The sequence below is a fragment of the Aulonocara sp. 'chitande type north' Nkhata Bay genome, linkage group LG8 (genome assembly GCF_057382095.1).
Source record: "Aulonocara sp. 'chitande type north' Nkhata Bay isolate Kocher_YH1m ecotype deep benthic linkage group LG8, A_spYH_male_GT1.1, whole genome shotgun sequence".
NCBI classification, from domain to species: domain Eukaryota; kingdom Metazoa; phylum Chordata; class Actinopteri; order Cichliformes; family Cichlidae; genus Aulonocara; species Aulonocara sp. 'chitande type north' Nkhata Bay.
In genome coordinates this window covers 16,831,953-16,848,160 of record NC_141351.1, presented here as the reverse complement: position 1 = coordinate 16,848,160, position 16,208 = coordinate 16,831,953, and the positions used below count along the sequence as shown (strand labels likewise).

Sequence of the window (16,208 nt, the reverse complement as noted above, 5' to 3'; positions counted from 1 at the left end):
TGACCAACCTTTTGCACCACTGCCCACTAAAGAAGCCACAAAGGGGGATGAGGACAAAAACAAAGGAGCAACCCATGATGGGCTCTCTACAACACAAGAAAAACAAAAAGGAGACATATTAGAACAAATATAGTGCACTGGGAGAATTAAAACAAAAACGGGGATTAAGAATTCAACCAGCGTCACTAATTTTAGATAAAATACGACTACTTAAACTACTCGCGAGATTAAACAGGAGCAGCTTTTTTCCCCCTTCAATGCAAGTGTGTCAAGGGCAAAAAGAGGTGGCTACAGACTCCTAAGAGAACCTAGTGCAGATGTGTTTTAAAAAACATCCACACCCTAGACCTGCTTTGCATGCTCAGTGAGGTCAAACCATGGAACTACTTTACTTTATTAATGAAGCAGAGGCACAAAGAAAGGAGGGGAAGCTGATGAAAGCGGAGACAGAGCTGGTACAGAGAGTTCCTTGAACACAGGAGGAGTTCAGTATCAATTGACTGGGCCAAACAGGCCGTTGTTCAATGATTCTAAGAAGGCATTTCTTAAAGAAACAAAGAAGAGAATAACAGTGGGTCTGTAAGGGAGCTTTTTAAGTGAGTGACTCGACAAACAAGGAAAAGAGCCTGGGTGAGTAAATGAGTGCTCTGGAGAGGATGGCAAAGTTAGCTGTGAATACATCCATGTATCTGAGAAAGAAGGAAAATTACTAGAGTGAAACTTGTACTGAGATTATTGAAACTTTCGTTAACATTCTTGTGTCTGTGTTGGTGGATTTGTTCCTCTACATGAAAAAGTAACCAAAAAAAAAAAAAGCCTGTAGGAATTTTACAATCAAATCAAAAGACCATGTTTATCTGTTATATATTATAATTCCACAAGTATTACAAAACTTGTGTCATAATATGAATTACTTGTTAAAGTGTCTTCTTTTGCATTCTTCTCATACAACATAACACAATGCTTACTCTTACAAATACTTTCAATAATGAAACATATGATATCAGACTTATAAAAAACAAAAGCAGATATAGTGATATAGTTGATTCGATGTGTTGAAATCATATTGTGCAGCTTTTAGTTGTCATTTTAAATATTGATAACATGTTGCTGAAAGCATTGACGCCCATATTTTGGCTGAAAAGACAAAAAAAGACCCATCAGAGAGATAGGAAATCTTTAAGAGTGGCTAAATCAACACTCTGGTACATTCTTAAAATGAATGAAAACACTGGATAGTTCAGCAACACCAAGAGGCCTGAAAGACTGTAGAAAACAACTAAATTACAGGATGACAGGATTATTATTTTTAAAAAAGAAAATAAAAAAATTAAAGCTGAAAGTTTGTAAAGTTAGCTATATGTGACTAAAGTGCAATCTATTGTGGTAGACTACAGATGCAAAACTAGAAAGAAAACACTGTGTCATTGGTTCAGAATTTGTTGGAAAAACTGGAACAGGAGCGTCAGAGCACAGAGGAACAAGCTCAACAAAGCAAACCTGCAAAACAAGAACTAAAGGCAGCTGGTCTTTATTGCACAACTGACAGTAAACTTTTCCATCCTAACTTGTGCTCTGTGCACATGCAGGGCCATGTATTGCTGCATACCTCATGTGGTTTAAGGCCCATATCATTGAGAACACTCCGGAAGAATGTCGGGGAAGGTTTTCCAATTACTTCTGCCTTTAAATCACAGGCATACTAAAAAGAACAAAAACACAAAAAAGCCAACATTAAAAATAACTTATTTATTTCCACTGAACTCTAAAAAAAAAATATATCAAAATATCGGTGCACCTATTTTACCTCCAGAGCTTTCATGTAAACACCAACATCTAATTTTAAACCGTCCGTCTCCTTGTAGTATCGCCTATGAAGAAAGATTAACATCAATAAATACATTTCATTATATAATGATGCGTTACTTGGAATAAGCAATAGAGTAATGTCGGTTGGCTAGTAATATTTAATTACCCCTGGCCCAGGGAGAAAAGCACCGGCTTTTCCAGGCCTATGAGGACCCTGAAAGCCTCGTTCAAGTTCTGATAGGAAAACTTTTCAGCTGCATCTCCTACAATCACACAGTTTGGGTTGGTTTTGTCAACACCGTCAAACTCCGGGAGAAGTCCTGCAGAGAAGGAGCAAAGTCAGTCATAAATGGGTTATTGCATCTAAAATCATTAAATTATTAGATAATTTTCAGCTCAACCCGCTTTGATTAGTCTGAATATTTTATGATTTAAAATTTGGGCACGATGGACATAATGATTATTGTGAAATTTTAGTTTCATACATCAAATATAATTTATATACTGTATATGGATTCATGCTAGGTATTTGTAAGAATAAGTAATGTCTTATGCTGCAAAAGGGGAGACTTTACCAAGTAAATCATATTATAAGACACATAAGTCTTGTTTTACTTATGAGACAATTTAAGTTCCATTCAATAGCCAAGTTAGACGTGGTCCAGCAGAACACTCAAGATGACTTGAGATTAAATGAGTCAGTTTATAATTTAACACCAGAATGTAACAGAAAAAAACCCTTTATGTACTCCTCACATATATTATACCAGGGCTTTTAATGTGCATTTATTCCAAGTGCACTCTTAGAACACAATCAACTAAAAAGTGGTCTGAAAACTTTAGATGCTCAAATATGAATCTTACCATCATGCACCAGCAAGTGAGGACGTAAACCTCTTTCTTTGAGAACAGCTATGGCTGCAGGCGCAGGAGGGAAGACTTCAGATACAGAGATGTCAAAGTCCAATCTTCGAAGCTTGGCTACAAACTTCTCTCTGGTGGCCTGGGTCTCATTGGTGCAGAATCGCAGCTGCAGGTCGGATTCCTTGAGCCTTTCAATAGGTCAGGAGGGCAAAGCAGGTGGTCACATACATCATTAAGTCTGAGTGACGGACTTTGACAGCTATTCAAACTGAAGACGTAAAGCTAATCAAATTTCTACGTAAAATTTTCACTCACTTTTTCACAGCTTCGATCGAGCCAGGAATTGCAACTCCGTCGCCCTCCCCGCTGTCATATAAAACTCCACACAGGTCCAAAATGACACCTTTTAAACTCTTAGCACAGCCCGGCCAGCCACTGTCCGCCATGCCGAAGTGATTAGTACGCATGCGTGTAATATAAAGCGGCATGTGGCAAAGCACGTGTGAAGTTTAATGTGTTTATCGAAAACATACAAAACAGTATTTTTTAAATGTACATCTTTAAGTATAATTAGACTCACCATTGGATCCCAGACGAAGTGCTTTCAATAAATTCTGGACGGAACATTAAAAATAAACTTAGAAATTAATTTCAAAGAAGTAATTTATTTAATCATGAATTAATAAAAATACCTAAACAGAATGAAAAAATACATTTTTATTTCAGTGATATAATACTTGCTGTCTTTTAAATTATGCAATTACTGCGTGAATTGCAACATGTAGGCGTACCCCATCTCACCGTGACGCAGTCGCATTGAAAGAGCCACGACACTGCCTTCCCACTGCACAAAACAGAAGAGCTACCAGCTGGTGTGTCTATAAAGGACAAGCATCATCGACTTGGAAAGAGAGATTTGACCACGCTCGGCTTTCTTCTGGTACTGTCTGACTTCCTTTTATTTTTCCTTCCTCTTTTTGAATTTTTTTCTTAAATAATTTAGGGATGGAAATTTGGCATCCGGAAGTTGCTCATGTTCCTCTGCTATCCGGTATTACATAAAGGAAACAAAGCACCTGTGTCTCTGCAGCAATTTAGATGCGTTTTAAAGGGGGACGAGATAAGATAAGGAACCTGTGTTAATTCATACTGAATCGCTGATAAGCATCACATTTAACCACTCGATCATTTTAAACTACAGATCGCTGCAGCTCATGTCTCAGGGCCACGATACAGGTTTGTATAATCCGGGATTGTTTTGGAGAACTGAGATATAAATATAAATATACATAATCTGAAAGAACTCTTAACTGCCCATCTTTATTTAGCCTGCTGGGGCTGGTGGGTGTATCCCGGAGGCAGCTCCCACGACAGCCTATCATGGCTCACCTAAAAGGAGCTTTAATGCTGTCTGCGGCACATCAGCAGGGACACGTGCAGTGTCATTACATTAAACCTTCCAATTTACAGAGTGTTTATTCTGTGCTGTACATGCTAAAGCTGCTGTCTACACTCTTGTTAGTTTAATCATATTGACTTAGGTAATAATAGATTTCCCTCAGAAGGTGGCTTATAGCATTCCAATAACATTATTGCAATAACATTATCTAGTTTGTCTTCTTAGTAATAGAGCTAGGGATATAATAAATAAGGAGATATTTTTCCGTGATAAGATATTAAAGAGGTTTACAATAGATATTAAACTACAGGCTAACTCACGAAGAACTGCAACTCTCAATAAGCAAATTAAATGATGGTTGTTCCAACAAAGAGTATTGTTTAGGTTACTTCCTGTATATTATTTTTATAGTTAAGTTGGTGTATTTATAACACTGTTTTCTGCTGAATTTTATTTTCGTAGTTATGTTGTCAAACTAAAATTACATGTGTAGTTTTAGTTAACTGTAATAAAACTTAAAAAACAACAACAACAACTTTCCAGCGAAAAGACAAAAGCCCTAATAAACACAATGATGTGAGACACATCAGAGCGATTTGTTTTACCATGTATTTCTCACCTATATTCAAGAAAGCCTATTTTCATGAACAGTGGAAAAGTCTAGAACAGCTGCCATACTGCTGTGGGATTACTTTTTTGTTAACCCGCCTTTAGTATGGGAGTGTTTTACATTCAACACATTGTGCTGGTTTTGAAAGGGAAGCATTGTTCAGCAGGCCTGTAAAACCTATGCAGTCTGTGGAATTTCACATTGGAGTATATCAGCTTATTAAAGTTCCAACTCTGATGCTGCATTTTATTTTGAAACAGTCTCAGGCATGAATTTACAGTAACCTTTTTGTAACTATTCAAATTTTTTCTTGTTTACTTAAAACCTTTGAAATGTTTAAATGTAACTTCATTATTATATGTTAGAAATTTTCACGTTTACGCAGTCCTAAAAGTAGAGAGGGAAAGACGAGGATGGAAGAAATAAAACTACAGAGAAGATTCTTGGAAGTAGTAAAGAATGACATGCAGATGGTTGATGTGACAGAAGAAGACTCAAAGATAAGGATGAGATAGACTCTTAAAGGGAGCAGCCAAAAGAAGAAGAAGAGTTGTTTTTCAAGAGAACTTTATGAGACTTCTTAAAAGTTCTACTTTGGATTTTGGCTGCCTTTGGTCTGTTCTCTGTCAAGATGACGATCCCTACCTGCTTCAGTAAAATTGAGAACCGGGCTATGGGGAGGCCAATTCATGACTAATAGTGTTCCATTGTGTTTTTTTTCTAAAAAATGAAGCTGCTGTGCCGACATCCCCAAAACCACTGGCTGATATGATGCCTAAAACCATGACAGATCCTCCACAGTTTCAAGAATAACCTGCAAACCATAGCAATAGTTCTTTGGGTGTCTTATCAATACCATTTTGTGCATGTCAAGCTGCTACATTGTTATTTTTTGTAAATGTTTGTAGATTTAACTAAAAATGGGAACAAATTATGATTTTTTTTTTCTTTTCCTGACATGCTGCTGGTAACAAAGTGTGGAAAGATATTTTCAAAAATTGGTTCTTTGTTACGTGTAGATTCAACAGACACAAAGGTTCATCCTTTTAGTTAGGTGCCTTATGTTTGAGCGATTCACAGATCAGTGTTAAGTTGCTTAATGAGCAAGAAAACATTCCTTTGAGAAGGGCTAGCTTTCCAAAGAAAGCCTGAAAAATTACAAGAAAGTCTGACTGCTTGTAAGTTAGCTAATTTTTCCCACAGTTTTTTATTAGGTCGTGGTTTCACTTCACTACCCCAAAACATTTACTTTAACTTTATTCTTTACCAATGCCTTCTTAGAACAACTTGCTTAAGGTTTTGTTTTGCTGCCATCAAACTGTTCCTTTTATGCATTAACAGGCTCTTTCAATTAGACAACAGCATCTGCATGACTGCTGACGCTGCACCAATCCTCTGCTGATCTCCCCTTACTCATGAACAAGACCCCGAAGTCCTTCCACTGAAAAGAAAATTACACTAACACTAAATGAATAAAGATCTTTTTTCCCACAAATTTGTGGAATTAGCTATTTTTAGCTACCTTATGGAGTTTTTATGTAGTGTTTTATTTAAATCCCCATATTTTGTTGAAAGATACCATAATCATTTTATTTAGAAAAACCAAATCTATTTCTTAATGAATAACAATAAAAAGTTCTTAAAATCTGCAGTAAACTGCTTGAATGTACTTCTGTGCGCCATTGTATCCATAGCACAGTGAAATATTAAGGACTTTTATTATGAAAGGACAAAATGGGCTGAAACTAAAGTTGTTTTGGGTGAATCTGAAATTCCAGGCAAGGGAAAGGTGTGGGGAGGGTCACAACTTTGGCTGTTGTGCTGTCAATTGTTCTTGACCTGTAAGTGAGTAGTTTCTTCTGCTTTTATTGATTTTAAATGTTTACACATGTGCCATTGAGTTAATTAATAGATGTACTTGTTGTATTGAATTTATGTAAGAAAACAAGTTAATGAGCAGTTAGATTCTATCCTCGACCTTGTTATCGTGCAAAGCTCACTGCAAACATAAAATGCATATTATGCTTACTATATCATATTATATTAGCATTTAAGATACTGTTTCTCAGCGTAGTGAGTAATGGGTGAAATTCCATCTCATGTATTTGGATATTTGTGTTAATTCTAGTTGAGGCCCTTTTACCTCGCAGTGATAACTACAGTTAATTTGGATAGCATTGTTTGATAGAAATGGTGATTAAATCTTTATTTTATCTTATTAGTTATATTTTTACTGTAGAAAATTATGACATTTCGTCTATCTGTGATTATCTGAGGCTGAGAGAAGACCAAGGCCATGTAAAAACATTATTATTAAGCAGTATCCCTTTAACCAAAAGTAATTTTAACCTTAGCTAGCAAACAGCAGTTAGTTAATTAGCTAGCTAGCTGGCTAGTTCATGTGACTAGCCTCATTACACTTTGCCAACATAATACAAATGTGTCATTAAAATCTACCACTATTATATATTTAAACTCAGTTGATTCAACACTGTACTTAAGGTAAAAAATCCTGGTGTTTTTATGTCATATTACGTGGGGTCTTTTCTGTTCTGATATATCTCAGAGACAATTGTTGCTCTTTTAGCATATTACAACTAGTGCAGTTGGTTTTAAAATTTAGTTACTTTAATTTAATTATCTCATAAAGTTCTTCATATCAAGTGGTGGGGAAAAAATGGAAAGATCATTTTGCATGTTTGTGATAAAAATGAAGGCCATTTAACAAACACGTATGTTTCAAACACATCCTTGTAAAATATGTTGTAATGCTGTATATTAAATTGCCCTAAAATATATAAAATGATGAATAGCAGTAATGTGTAACAGACACGACAATTTAGCAGTAATATTTACCCAAAAAATGAGAGAAAACTAAAACAGACAAAAAATAGTACAAACATGGTACAAAAGCACTCCAAAAATACCACAGAAAGACTGAGAATCTTCCCAGCTACTGCCTGTTTTATAATTAAGGTCTCTATTTAGAATTAAAGCATCTGTAAATCTGTAAACTTTGGTTATTGGGATGTTGGATTACCAATATGCACTGGCCCCTGTGAATAAGTCATCTATTTCCTATCTCAACTCAACTGAAGCTGTCTGCTCAATTCTCCCTAAAACAAATATCAAAGTACACTTTGTTTGGCACTGCCAAATAGACTCAGGTGAGTTAGCCAACTAACCAATGTAACTGTAATTAATCTTGAAGTTTGTATGGGGTTTTAAAAGGAATATTCATCTGAATTAAAAACAACATTCACAACTTGTTTAAAGTTACTTGACTTGGAGTATATTCGCAGTAGTTATAAATTCAATTCAGTTTTTTTTTTATATAGTATCAGATCACAAAAACGGTCACCTCAAAACCCCAACCCTTAGACAATCCCCTCTGTCAGCAAGCACTTGAAGCAGAGATGGTTCAGGTTCACCTGATCCATAAGTTTTAAGATCTATGTTTTAAGTCTGGTCTTAAAAGTAGAGAGGGTGTCTCTCTCCCAAATCCAATCCGGAAGTTGTTTCCAGATTAGAGGGGCCTGATAGCTGAAGGTTCTCCTATTAATCAATGGTAGAATCTTGAGAATTTTTGCATGTTGATGGTAGGGCTGCCACGGTTAGTCGACTAGTCACGATTACGTCGACTATCAAAATCGTTGACGACTAATTTAATAGTCGATACGTTGTTTGAAGCTTTGTAAGATCCTAAAAGACGCAGGAATAAGTAGTAGTAGTAGTAATTAATTTGCTAGGCGAGGAGAGACAGCGTGTCTAAATTTCAGCAGTTTTACTTGGTCCGCCTTTCTACATTTTTGAAAAGAAACCTGGAGTTGGTCCCATTTCTTTGAGTGATACGTCACAAGATGTCCTAGCTTTATCCAAAGCTGTTTTTTCAGAAAGAGAAATACAACAATTTTCCTTGCTATATAAAGATCTTCTAAACAAGTGCAACACTATTTCCTCTCCAGCTTCCAAGTTATCTGCTTTAAGGAGCGCATTTGTGAGTTAAGTACGAGTTAAGATTTGTAGCTTTATTTGTCAGAAAAGCCACAGTATCCAGTGTTGTACACAGTGAGGATTTAACTCTAGTAGCAAAGTAATTGACTTCTGTGGGAGTAAAATTTAGTTAGCTCCTCTGGATTGTCTTGGCAGAATATACCATTGGAGGAATTACTGCCTTAAACTTAGTTACTGCGCTTTCAAAAGGACATCAGCTGTAATGAAATCTGTTCCCCAGTGCTGTGTAATACATAATAGTAAATTTAAATGTCATCAAAAAGTGGTCCGATGCAGAAGGATTCTGAGGAAAACCTGTTAAATTATCAGTTTGTTGTCAGGACAAGATCAAGAGTATAATTAAAAAGATGAGTCATTTTGAGAGAAGCCAGTTGGGTCTAATGGATTATCCAGGCTGTTGTTTTCAGTGTCTACAATCATGTTAAAATCACCAAAGCTAATTAATTTATTTGAACCGATCATTAATAACATTATAAAGTCGAAGAAATTGGATAGAAGCTTTGAGTAAGTGCCAGATGGACGATAAACAGCAACAACCCACAATCCATAAAATGCTCTCAGTCATTGTTATTGTGGTTGTGGGTATTTTATGGATAACTGTTAAGGTCAACCTTTCAACGGCTTCTGCAAAGGCCTGAGATGCATTAAGTCGTTTTTCGCTCACAATCTGAAATTTGTATAACTACATTACTGAATGAGGTAATACTTATTTTGAAACATGTATTTCTTGGGGTTGCATCAGGAAGGCTGTCTGGTATAAAAACGCTGCCAAATCAAACTGTTGCAACATGTTTTATATCTTGAAAGTCCCATGTAAGAGGCCTGTGGAATGACCTTCAGGTAGATTCAAACCCAGGCTGTCTGTTTAACCCAGTGAGCTAAACCAGCGCTCATCTGCCAAGTTTTGTTAAGGACCTATTCTTTCTCTCTGTGGCTTAAGAACTTGACCGGGAATGCTCCTAGGAAAGTTTCATTGAGGGGTTTCAGGGCGAGCACCCAATATGCTCTCTCAATGTTGGGCACTAAAGAGGCTCCAATCCTGTTGTCAATAACAATTCCACAGAAAGTCAATGACGTCATCTTATTTTGTTGTGAATGCCCTTCCCTATGAGTCATTTTAACTTCTGTTTATACCAACTCTGACAAACGTCTTCATGGGAATGAATTTCAGTCATTGACATTATCATTTTTTCCACCGTCTTTAATTCTTAGGTATATTTTATTTATAGGTTCAATTATACAGTTTAGGTGCTGTTTGGAAGGTTTTTTTTTTTCTGTTACACATTTTTGTTTGTCCGTTGTATCTCCAATTTGAAAATGTTTCAGATATGTACAACTGTTGTTTGTGCTTAAACTTGCAGACGTGTCACACAGCATAAAAACAAATGAAGGGAATGTTTCTCCAGCTGAGCCGTGCGATCCATACCGCACCTGCTCTCCGTTATGGCATCCATTCTGGGACGCGCCCCGTCTCAACTGCCGCCTCCAAAAAGAGGGTTGAGCGCTCGTTGACTTCTGAGGAAATCTACGCTCGTGAAGGCAAGCATGGAGCGCACAACTACCATCCCCTTCCTGTGGCCCTGGAGAGAGGAGAAGGTACGTTTGGCATATGACTATTAAAATTAATACAATACAGAACTGTGCAACAGTATTGAGCCACCCCTCGTTACTTTATATCTTGATACAATTATGAGCTTAGAAGTCAATATTTGGTATGACCACCTTTACTCTTTAACACAGCCTCTCTTAGTTAAGCTTTCTCATCATTTCTTGGCATAGTCGTCAAGAATAGTTCTCCAGGCTTCTTGAAGGACAGTCAAAGCTGTTCTTTGGCTGTTGGCTGTCTTTTGTTCTGTTCTCTGTCAAGATGATCCCACAGTGCTTCAACAGTGTTGAGGTCTGTTCTTTCTATCCAAGTGTGGTTTTACTACATTGGCAGTGTATTTGAGGTCTTTGAAAATGAAACTAGTCAGATTTCAACACATTGCTCTTTGGAAATTGTATTGTTGTTGCAAAAGTACAATTTTATGCCTGTCAGACTATCTTTTAAATTGTTCATTGTTTCAACTAAAGAAATGGGAACACATATATTTATGCAACAGACTTCTACTAACAAAGTGCCTCAACATACAATTTAAAGTTGTCTGTTATGTGTAGACATAAAACCGGTTCATTCCTTGAGTTTAGGTGTGGTCCAGGACTTCTCCACAGTGATCTATGACTATTAAAGCTAACACTATAATTAATATAACAGGTTTGTGGTTTCACTGTAGTTTTTCTGGAGAACTTGCTTTTCTTCTTGACCATTATTACTTCTTTCAGCGTCTCTCTTTAGGTGTCTACATGGCAGATCACCTGCCTCCATCTTACTCTATGCCATCCATAAACTTTCTCTGCAATCATCCACTTTTCCTCTTGCCTGATAGCTCCATCTTTAAGGTCATTTGCCCACTCTTCCTCCTCTGCACATGTCCAAACCATATCAACCTTGCTTCTCTAACTTTGTCTCCAAACCACTTAACCCTGACATGTCCATCTGTTTTTTTCCCCTTCCTCCCAGGCATCTATGTGTGGGATGTGGGGGGCAACCGGTACTTTGACTTCCTCAGTGCATACAGTGCTGTAAACCAGGGCCACTGCCATCCCAAGATCATAGCTGCACTCACCTCCCAAGCATCGAAGCTCACCTTGACTTCCAGAGCGTTCTATAATGATGTGCTGGGAGCCTATGCGGAGTATATCACCAACATGTTTGGCTATGATAAAGTTTTGCCAATGAATACAGGTAACATCTAATCCTGACTGCGCTAGCTATCTTTGAAGGTCATTGTGAGTAGATTTGTTGACTCTAATATTTTGTAATGCAACAGGTGTTGAGGGTGGTGAGACTGCCTGCAAGCTCGCACGCAAGTGGGCCTACAATGTAAAGGGGATTCCCAAAAACAAGGCAAAAATCATTTTTGCAGGTAAGTTGGTTTTTGTTTTTTTTTCATTGAAATTGACTTCACTTTTCGTGAGTGTGTCCATTTTTTTTCACCTTACGCATCATTCTGTAAGAAATAGACCAAACGTTACTAACGTTTACTTTAATAAGGTAAGATGACCCATTTCTTGACTTGGCAGGCACAATAACCTCCACTATTACGGGATTAGGAGACCAGTGAGCTAAACCAAGCAAGTTACTTCTTAGAAATTGTATCTTTCAGATGTTCTTTGTTCAAAAAAATATGATCCCCCTCCCCCCAAACAACAATAATATGATAAACACACCATCTTCTTTACTCTTCTTGATTAGAGGGAAACTTCTGGGGCCGCACCATGGCAGCCATCTCCAGCTCCACTGATCCCAGTAGCTACGAAGGTTTCGGCCCCTATATGCCAGGATTTGAACTGGTCCCATTCAACGACATACCTGCACTAGAGGTACAGGTTTTCATGCACAAGATTTTCTGTACAGTTAGTTTCATGCTAAGTGGATAATATAGTCTATGAGACTCTGACCATCTGTGTACATATAGGGTAGAAATTACACATTGAATTTAGCTATTTTTGTGAATGCAGACCTTTTTTTAACATAACAGGTGAATAACTGACTGAAGTACTGTTTATTTATTGACAGAATTATCATATACTTGTCTTTTTATTTTCTTTTTTTTTGTCCGCCTCTCCAGAAAGCCCTTCAAGACCAAAATGTTGCAGCTTTCATGATGGAACCCATCCAAGGGGAAGCTGGTGTGGTGGTGCCCGACCAGGGCTACCTGACTAAAGTCAGGGAACTTTGCACAAAATACAATGTAAGTCCTGCGCAGAAAGGAAAATAAGTGTTGTAATTACCTACAGGTTGATATGGAAACAAATGTTTCCCTTCAAACTGAACTAGAGTCTAGTGTTTGTTATAAAAACAAGTATATTTCGCATATTTCCTGAAGCTTGCTTCATGCTGTTTTATGGTTTCAAGCATATGAATGTCAACATCAAAGAGCGGGCATTTAGTAGAGGTAGTTAATTCTTAGGTGGTTGATAAAAGCTGAAAGAGAAGTGTTTTGACTTTTCTGGAAACAGCTGTGTAATGACTTAGTGGTCTGTTTATGTACCAATAGCATAAATAAAGGCATGTCAACAAAATCTTTAATCAATCTTTGTTTTTTCTAAGTTTGACAACAAGATGTCCATTTACATTCCACGCTTTTTTCAGGTGTTGTGGATTGCTGATGAGGTGCAGACAGGCTTGGCACGTACTGGCCGACGGCTGGCTGTGGACCACGAAGACGTTCGTCCGGATATGGTCATTCTAGGCAAAGCTCTTTCTGGAGGAGTTTACCCAGTAAGCATTTTACTTTGGTTCAATCACGCTTCGTTACACGTTATGAATACTCGGAGTTCAAGATTTGTGAGACAAAGTAGACTCAGAACTTTTCACCTTTGCTTAACCTGATCTGTTTTTGTCTGCACTAGGTATCTGCTGTACTGTGTGATGATGAGATAATGCTGACCATCAAACCTGGTGAGCACGGCTCCACATTTGGAGGTAACCCGGTGGGCTGTCGGGTAGCTATTGCTGCGCTAGAGGTCAGTGTTAAAATGCACTTTACATTCACTTATTGGCATACGTAAAACAAGTCAGCAAAAGTTTTTTTTCCTTATTGAGTAAACAGATTAAATAAAATGAACATAAAATTTAAAATGCATAATAAAGTTGACAGTAGCAGAAGAATAATCAACCTGTTTGTTTTCCACTCTTGCTGCTCTTATTTGTAGGTGATGGAGGAGGAGAAGCTGGCAGATAATGCCCAGAGGATGGGGGAAAAGCTGCGGGCTCAGCTCAACAAGCTGCCCAAAGACATAGTGACAACAGTGAGAGGAAAAGGCCTCCTCAATGCAGTCGTCATCAAAGAGACCAAAGGTATAGTAGTGATCGTTTCTTGATAGCTAACATGAAATATTTTAGTCAGTGAAATCAGATTACAAAGCTAATCGACGGTCGTCTACTTTTATTATCAGATTATCAAGGCTTGAGTGTTGCCATCATGTTTTAATGCAGTGGTTCTCAAACTGTGGTACGTGTACTTGGGCTCTCTCTGGTGGTACGTGGGGATCTTTTTTTAAAGATTAAATAACATAGCATTGTTGAGGTTCCAGAGGCTCTTCTGGGAGCCAGAGTAGGCCAGGAAATGTCTCCCCGAGCATGAGTCCTCTATGTAGAGCAGCCAGGGAAATGAGCCCGCCAGCGCTCTGTAGCAGCCGCGACTGCTGCTACAGAGCGCTGGCGGGCTCGTTTCCCTGGGTCTTAAAACTGCAAAGGCGGCATGGTGCTGTCACGCCCTTTCTCAGTGATGCCGCGGTGCCTCAATCCCAGCCAGCATCGATGAGTCAGAGACCCCCAGAAGAATCGGTGCTGGATGCCGAAGCTCCTGGTAGCCAGGAGAATGCGATCTGTTTCTTCTGCAAGTGAGCAGTAATCATTCGCAGCCAGCAGCGGGGAGTTGGTGAGGCCAGCTCGTACCTGTAACTGTCGGAGGAAGACGTGAGTCTGGAGAGCACCATTCCTAGCAAGGACAGCGTGCTCTCCATGAGCTCGAGAGCGGTACCTTCACCCAAGCCCGAGAGAGAGAGGAGTTTCTCTGCATCGGAGAGGGAGTAGTGCCGCAGCAGCAGCGCCTTGAGAGCAGTGTATTTCCCTTGGGTGGTTGGATCCCGGAGGAGGGTCATCACACAGCCGATCCAGTGAGGCCAACACATGATAGTATTTCGTGTCATCGGCTGAAATGCCACAAAGAGCAAACTGAGATTCGACATGCAGGAACCATGAAGGAGGGTTGTGAAGCCAAAAATCTGGTAGCTTATTTGCCACAGCAAAAATTAAAACGTACAGCTCTGCTATCACTTCCGACATAAATGAAGACAGAAAACTAAACAGCAGTAGCGTTTGTAGGGTTACTGAAGTTGGGATAGCTGGTATATAATGATGTGCTGGGTGGTGGCTAGCTACACAGCTATGTTAGCATAATATAAACACAGTGAAGCTGGAGGATGAACGCTAAGTTTTTTCCACTCGATAAAAGTTAATGTGAGAGTTTCTGATGGTAGGGACAAATGTAATCGCATGACAGGATGCTGTAAACAGACCAAACTTCAATCGGGAGAAAACCTGCAATATAAGGTTAGTCATTAATATACTGCTGCATGGGCTGGGCTGTAGTTACATCATAATGCTTTAAAATGAACAGTGATCATAAAAACTGAGAGAGGCCGACGGTGATCGCTGACTTTGACATTGAAATGACAGTTAAAATAACATTTATATAAGAAATAAAATTGTCTGTGTAAACTGTATGTGGTGTTAAATAATACTATTGTACTTTAATGTTGGTCATAAGGGTGGTACTTCAAGAGCCATATATTTTATGGTGGTACTCATTGTGAAAAGCTTGAGAACCACTGTTTTAATGAGTATAAACGATATATTAGTGTAACTTATATTAAAACAATTTCCCCCAGACTACGATGCGTGGAGAGTGTGCTTGCGTCTTCGTGACAATGGTCTGCTGGCAAAACCCACCCACGGTGACATCATCCGCCTGGCTCCTCCCCTCATCATCAAAGAGGACGAGCTAGAGGAATGCATTGATATCATCCAAAGAACCATCATGTCTTTCTAAATAACTGAACATCACACTGACATCCTTCAGACTACTAGCTTAAGTTGTGATCGGTCAAGTAGCTAGTTTTTTTCTTTTTTTCCAGAATCAGTATTTCCGGGCTGGGCATTGCTGTAGAAATACAGTATAAAAGTACTGTGTATTTAGTGTTTGCGTCATTGAGGACACTGACACTGAACAGACAAACTAGACAGCCTCAGGAAAGACTGCAATTGTTAGAACAGTGTTTGTAGTAATATTTGCTTTTAGACTCTCGGTAAATGGAGTAAAGGATGAGTTTTCTTTTTAAAATTTTAATTTTAAAAAGAAAAAGGTCAAAAGTTACAAAAGATTTTCGTTTTAATAAGCCTTCACAAGGCTGAATGAACACTATCTTGTGTAAGTGAACAACAAATTTATTAGTCTGCTGTTACTCATTTTTTTTAATTAGACTAAAGACATAATTGCTGTTTCATTCCATGAAAACTATCTTAAGGAGCTTTAGAAGTCAATACATTTATAAAAGTTTTAAATCCCACGTCCTTAAAAGCACATTTTTAAAAATCAAAAACAAAAGCTAAATTATTAACAAGGATACAAATGATTGTGCATTGCTGGAAGAAACGACCCCACATGATTGTAATAATTTACACTTCATACTGAAGGATTTGGTATTTTGATTTATATAACATCATATTGTTTAAGGACTGTTGAATCTTTGGAAGGCTTATGCTGCTAGCTTTGTTTGGCATGGAGTTAAGAGTTTACTGTATTCATGTTTTACATTTCTACAGTATGTATAGATTGTCATCTTACAATGTTACTTTATGTTGTTGCATCTGTTTCGCTCTAAATAAATTATTCTCAAATTATT

General features: G+C 38.0%; 2 protein-coding genes across 5 annotated transcripts in view; one reads left to right on the top strand and one right to left on the bottom strand.

The window, feature by feature from the left end:
* lhpp (phospholysine phosphohistidine inorganic pyrophosphate phosphatase) overlaps positions 1–3,315 on the bottom strand; it is a 23,563-nt gene extending 20,248 nt beyond the window's left edge. The window contains exons 1-6 of one of the 2 annotated variants that reach the window (XM_086303930.1): positions 3,254–3,315; positions 2,989–3,108; positions 2,674–2,861; positions 1,976–2,129; positions 1,808–1,871; positions 1,610–1,702 (exon numbers count right to left, since the gene is read on the bottom strand). In XM_086303930.1, the coding sequence (XP_086160056.1) occupies positions 1,610–1,702; positions 1,808–1,871; positions 1,976–2,129; positions 2,674–2,861; positions 2,989–3,108; positions 3,254–3,300 (666 nt within the window). In that variant the 5' untranslated portion in view covers positions 3,301–3,315. Of the gene's footprint in view, positions 1–1,609; positions 1,703–1,807; positions 1,872–1,975; positions 2,130–2,673; positions 2,862–2,988; positions 3,162–3,253 lie in introns of those variants that run through there. The other variant, XM_086303929.1, reaches the window with a different exon arrangement.
* Positions 455–16,208, top strand: oat (ornithine aminotransferase). 3 transcript variants are annotated; one of them, XM_086303928.1, is made up of 10 exons: positions 455–630; positions 10,058–10,292; positions 11,257–11,481; positions 11,567–11,662; positions 11,992–12,119; positions 12,368–12,490; positions 12,892–13,020; positions 13,152–13,265; positions 13,455–13,599; positions 15,195–16,208. In XM_086303928.1, the coding sequence occupies exons 2-10, from the start codon at positions 10,082–10,084 to the stop codon at positions 15,353–15,355; spliced, it is 1,332 nt and encodes a 443-aa protein (XP_086160054.1). In that variant the 5' UTR covers positions 455–630; positions 10,058–10,081; the 3' UTR covers positions 15,356–16,208. The 3 variants fall into 3 exon arrangements, with proteins under 3 accessions (XP_086160054.1, XP_086160052.1, XP_086160053.1); XM_086303926.1 differs by lacking the exon at positions 455–630 and adding an exon at positions 3,459–3,613; XM_086303927.1 differs by lacking the exon at positions 455–630 and adding an exon at positions 6,442–6,523.

Coding starts and splice junctions, on each gene's coding strand:
- oat (XM_086303928.1), top strand. CDS start 10,082: ATGAAGGGAATGTTTCTCCAGCTGAGCCGTGCGATCCATACCGCACCT. Junction 11,663..11,991: donor GGCAAAAATCATTTTTGCAG/GTAAGTTGGTTT, acceptor CTTCTTGATTAG/AGGGAAACTTCTGGGGCCGC. Junction 12,120..12,367: donor ACGACATACCTGCACTAGAG/GTACAGGTTTTC, acceptor CCGCCTCTCCAG/AAAGCCCTTCAAGACCAAAA.